The 5,099-nt window shown below is 52.3% G+C and overlaps 1 protein-coding gene across 1 annotated transcript; it reads left to right on the top strand.

The window, feature by feature from the left end:
• Positions 1 to 2,725: 2,725 nt before the first annotated feature.
• On the top strand, positions 2,726 to 3,746 carry CUNH16orf91 (chromosome unknown C16orf91 homolog). The gene is made up of 2 exons (XM_032268028.1): positions 2,726 to 2,855; positions 2,935 to 3,746. The coding sequence occupies exons 1-2, from the start codon at positions 2,824 to 2,826 to the stop codon at positions 3,302 to 3,304; spliced, it is 402 nt and encodes a 133-aa protein (XP_032123919.1). The 5' UTR covers positions 2,726 to 2,823; the 3' UTR covers positions 3,305 to 3,746.
• The last annotated feature ends 1,353 nt before the right edge of the window (positions 3,747 to 5,099 follow it).

Below are 5,099 nucleotides of genomic sequence, written 5' to 3'. Positions count from 1 at the left end.
CTTCCCTGTAACATTTTCTGGTGAACCACAGAAGGGACTATAGTGTGGAAACCCCCTTCCCAAAGGCTAACTTTGGGTAAAGGTTGGGGTCCTGTAACATCTTTATGGTGAGCCCTGAAAGGATGATACTGAGGAGACCCCAGACCTAAAGGAAATAGCAGCACTGATTGGATGACTCTGGGTAAGTGGTGGGTTGTGGGTAAAGAATGGGGTTGGGTTAGAGGCTCAATTTAGGGGAGTTAGAGTCTCTCAAGACGGAGGGGGGCCTGGTAGCGCAGGCCTGTAATCCCAGTCTTCTGGGAGGCCGAGGCAGGTGGATCACTTGAGGTCAGGAGTTCGAGACCAGCCTGGCCAACATGGTAAAACCCTGTCTCTACTAAAAATACAAAAATTAGCCAGGCTTGGTGCTACCTGACTGTAGTCCCAGCTATGCAGGAGGCTGAGGCAGGAGAATCGTTTGAACCCCAGAGGCGGAGGTTGAAGTGAGCTGAGAGATCATGCCACTGCATGCCAGCCCGGGTGACAAAGGCTCAAAAAAAAAAAAAAAAAAGGTCTGAGAGAGAGAAATTCACTCAGGAACGCAGGAAGACAGCCTGTATGGCTGGAAGCAGGGTGGAGTCAGCCATGTCAGCTTTCTCTCACTGCGGTAATTTCACAAAGGCGCTTTCATTAGTGGGTCCTTTTTTGTGGTCTGGTGAGGGCATGGAGGGCTTCCTGTAGGCCCACCATGTATGGTGGTAACTTACACCTGGAATTTGTACACTTTGGGAGGCTGAGGCCTTAAGATCGTTTGGGCCCAGGGGGTCAAGACCAGCCTGGGCAACATAGCAAGACCCCATCTCTACAAAAAATACAAAAATTAGCCAGGTGTGGTGGCATGCACCTGGGATCAGCTACTCAGGAAGCTGAGGTGGGAGAATCACTTGAGCCTGGGAGGTAGAAATAACCTCCCAATGGGTTCACCTTGCCCGCTGCCTAGACAGAGCAATAGAGAAAGAGTCATTCACACAGAACTGGCTGTGCAGGAGACAGGAGTTTTATTATTACTCAAGTGAGTCTCCCTGAGCGTTTGGAGATAGGAGGGTTTTTTTTTGTTTTTTTTGTTTTTTTTTTTTGAGACGAAGTCTCGCTCTGTTGCCAGGCTGAACTGCAGTGGCACGATATTGGCTCACTGCAACCTCCGCCTCCCGGGTTCAAGCAATTCTCCTGCCTCAGCCTCCCGAGTAGCTGGGGCTACAGGTGCGCACCACCATGCTCAGCTAATTTTTGTATTTTTAGTAGAGACGGGGTTTCACCGTGTTAGCCAGGATGGTCTCCATCTCCTGACCATGTGATCCACCCACCTCGGCCTCCCAAAGTGCTGGGATTACAGGCTTGAGCCACCGCGCCCGGCCTGGAGGTAGGAGTTTTTAAAGATAGCTTGGTGGGCAGAGGCTTGGGAAGTGGGAAGTTCTGATTGCTCACGCTGGAGATGGAATCACAGGGGATGGAAGGGAGTTTTTCTTCCTGTCTTTTGTTCCTGCGTGGGATGGCAGAACTGGTTGGGCCAGATTACGGGTCTGGGTGGGACCAGTTGATCCATTCATTGGCATCTGCAAAATATCTCAGGCACTGATCTTAGGCTTCACAATGTTATCCCTAACGGCAATGTGGGGAGGAGGTTCAGACAAGAGGTCAGAGGCTGCATGACCCCTAAACCATAACTTCTAAGATTTTTTTTTGAGACCGAGTTTTGTTCTGTCACCCAGGCTGGAGTGCAGTGGCATGATCTCAGCTCACTGCAACTTCTGCCTCCTGCCTCAGCAATTCTCTCTCCTCAGCCTCCTGAGTAGCTGGGATTACAGGTGCCCAACACCACGCCTGGCTGATGTTTGTGCTTTCAGTAAGAGACGGGGTTTCACCATGTTGGCCAGGCTGGTCTCAAACTCGTGACCTCGTGATTCTCCCGTCTCGGCCTCCCAAAGTGCTGGGATTACAGGCGTGAGCCACTGCGCCCGGCCAATTTCTAATTTTATAGCTAATGTATCAGTCCTGTAAAGGCAGACTGGTCCTCAGTCAAGGACGTCTTTTCTGGAAAGGAATGTTACCAATTTTGTTTGAGTCAAACCATGAACTGAAATCCTTCCCATAGTTAGTTCTGCCTTCGCCTAGGAATGAACAAGGACAGCTTAAGGGTTAGAAGCAGGATGGAGCCCCTCAGGTTTGATCTCCTTCACTGTCATCACTTCCTCAGAAGTTTTGCAAAGGAGGTTTCAGAGACCGCGCTGATGTGAGATCGCGCCACTGCGCTCCAGCCCGGGCGACGGAGCGAGTCCCTGTCTCATGAAAAGAACGAAAGGGGGAGAAAAGAAAGACGGGGGGCCGCAAGCCCAGGGGAGAAGCCTGCACAGAGGTGCGGGCGCCCAGCCCAGGGCAGGGGCGGGCAGGGCAGGGCTGAGGGCGCGGACCCCCACCCAGGTCCGGCGCACCTTCAGGCCGGCTGAGACTTCTCGGAGGCGAACTCAGACCTAACTCTCAGAGGACAATGCCCGCCCCGCGGCGCCCCGCCTCTCCTTGGCGACCAGGGACCGGGGTCTGGCTCCTAGCCGAAAGGGACAGAGAACTACATTTCCCGGCATGCCCTCGCGCTCTCCAGGGGCGCTAGAGTCTGCGACGGAAAGAGTGCTCCGCCGACAAACGTCATTTCCGCTGCGCGACTGGACCCACGTTCTGTAGTCGTGAGCGCCGGCCTGGTATGGCGTCCGGTTTCCGGTTTCCGGTTCGGGCGACGGAGGTGACGCAATCACGACGCGCCACGGCGCCGGGCGCGGAGTCTAGGCAACAATGAGCCGAGTCTTGTGTGCACCGGCGGCCGGGTGAGCTCCTCAAGGTCTCCGAGGGCCGAGGGCGGGCACCGGCGGGCGGGCGGAGCCCTTACTGTTATCTCTCTTCCAGGGCCGTCAGGGCGCTGAGGCTCATGGGTTGGGTTTCCCGAAGCCTTCATCCACTGCCCGGTTCTCGGGATCGGGCCCAACCCGCCGCCGTGGAAGAGGACGAGCCTGACCGCCCCATTAAGTTTTCCTCCAGCAAAGCTAACCCGCGCCTCTGGACGGTTGACCATTCCATGGGAAAGGGATATCAGCGGCCCTGGTGGCAGGTGCTGCCCATCAGCCTCTCCCTCATGGCTCTGGTCATCTGGTGCTTCCTGGGGCAGGAGACCGAGACGGACCAGTGGTTGAGGCGGGTGTTGGGAGAAGAGGTGCCAGAGCCCAGTGATCGCTCCGAGGGGCCTGAGACTCCAGCTGCCTCGGGAGCGAGAACTTGACGGGGTGCCCGCTGGGGCTGGCAGGAAGTGGGCCAGGAGCCGCCCTTCCGATTTGACCTTAACTGTCCTGGCTGTGCCTGCGTCCTCAGCCCTGAAGGGCTTCGATGGTGGATGGGGAATCCCAGCAGATCAGAACCTGCTCTTGCCTGGGGCTTGATGTCCAAGGATTCCATCCACAAGACTTTTCCGATCCTTAGGAGAGGTTTCAGTTGCACTGTGTGTTGTTGGATTTGTGATGTCTTTGTATAACATAATCATGTTTGCAAAGCAATTCTGGTGACACTTGTAATCCAGTGTTAGTTTGCAGGTAATTTGCTTTCTGAGATAGAATAGCAGAAGTGTTAAACTTTCTTATGTGCTCTGGCCTGTGTAAATAACACTTCTCCATGTTAGTTTTGCATAATAACAAATCGAAAATAAATTTTAATTTTATGATATGGGATTAGATGATTCCCTTTTTTTGCATCAAGTTTTTTAAAAGAGGGTATTTTAGCTGTCATTTTATCGTATTTTATTTTTTTGAGACAGAGTCTTGCCCTTGTTGCCCAGGCTGGAGTGCAATGGCACTGTCTCCTCTGACCGCAACTTCCGCCTCCCGGGTAGGTGGGATTACAGGCGCCCACCACCATGCCCGGTTAATTTTGTATTTTTCGTAGAGACGGGGTTTCTCCATGTTGGTTTCTCCAGGTTGGTCTCAAACTCCCAGCCTCAGGTGATCTGCCCGCTTCGGCCTCTCAACGTGCTGGGATTACAGTTGTGAGCCACCCCGCCCAGCCGAATTTTTTTCTTATTTACCACAGCACGTAAGTTGTACCAGCAGCTATTTTTGAAAGTTTTCTTCTCTTTTCTTTTTTCCAGAGTGGAAACTGAGGAAAGAAACCTACATATATATTACCAGATAGTACCAGAAATTAGGAACTTCTGCAGTTTTCTGCAAAACTTTTTAAGCAAGGCAACAATTTTCTGAGTAGAGTACGACTAATGAGTTTTGGTTTTTTTGCTTTTTTTTTTTGAAAATGATGGGCACTATTTTGGGTTACCTGAGTGATATTTTGTGTGTACGTATGTCTGTGTGTTTGAGACAGAGTCTCATTCTGTTACCCAGGCTGGAGTGCAGTGGCGCAGTTTTGGCTCACTGCTATCTCTGCCTCCTGGGTTCAAATGATTCTTCTGCCTCAGCTTCCGAAGTAGCTGAAACTACATGCTTGTGCCACCATGCCCGGCTAATTTTTATATTTTTAGTAGAGATGGTGTTTGGCATGTTGGCCAGGCTGAACTTGAACTCCTGACGTTAGGTGATCCACCTGCCTAGGCCTCCCAAAGTGCTGGGATTACAGGCAGGAGTTACTACACCAGGCCCGAGATTGTTTTCTTTCTTCTTTTCTCTTTTTTTTTTTTTGAGACGGAGTTTCGCTCTTGATACCCAGGCTGGAGTGCAATGGAGCGATCTCGGCTCACCGCAACCTCCGCCTCCTGGGTTCAGGCAATTCTCCTGCCTCATCCTCCTGAGTAGCTGGGATTACAGGCATGCGCCACCATGCCCAGCTAATTTTTTGTAGTTTTAGTAGAGACGGGGTTTCACCATGTTGACCAGGATGGTCTCGATCTCTTGACCTCGTGATCCACCCGCCTCGGCCTCCCAAAGTGCTGGGATTACAGGCTTGAGCCACCGCGCCCGGCCCTTCTTTTCTCTTTTTGAGATGGAGTCTTGCTCTGTCACCTAGGCTGGAGTGCAGTGGGGTGGTCTTGGCTCACTGCACCTTCCGCCTCCTAGGTTCAAGTGATTCTCCTGTCT

The sequence above is a fragment of the Sapajus apella genome, unplaced genomic scaffold (assembly GCF_009761245.1).
Source record: "Sapajus apella isolate SASKATOON/1434 unplaced genomic scaffold, GSC_monkey_1.0 scaffold175, whole genome shotgun sequence".
Taxonomy (NCBI): domain Eukaryota; kingdom Metazoa; phylum Chordata; class Mammalia; order Primates; family Cebidae; genus Sapajus; species Sapajus apella.
The sequence above is the reverse complement of the archived record's forward strand: the minus strand, read 5'-3'. Positions and strand labels throughout refer to the sequence as shown.

Bases quoted from the DNA above. Each gene is read 5' to 3' on its own strand.
- CUNH16orf91 (XM_032268028.1), top strand. From the start codon at position 2,824: ATGAGCCGAGTCTTGTGTGCACCGGCGGCCGG. The intron at 2,856-2,934 runs GTGAGCTCCTCA...TCTCTCTTCCAG, and splicing joins TTGTGTGCACCGGCGGCCGG to GGCCGTCAGGGCGCTGAGGC.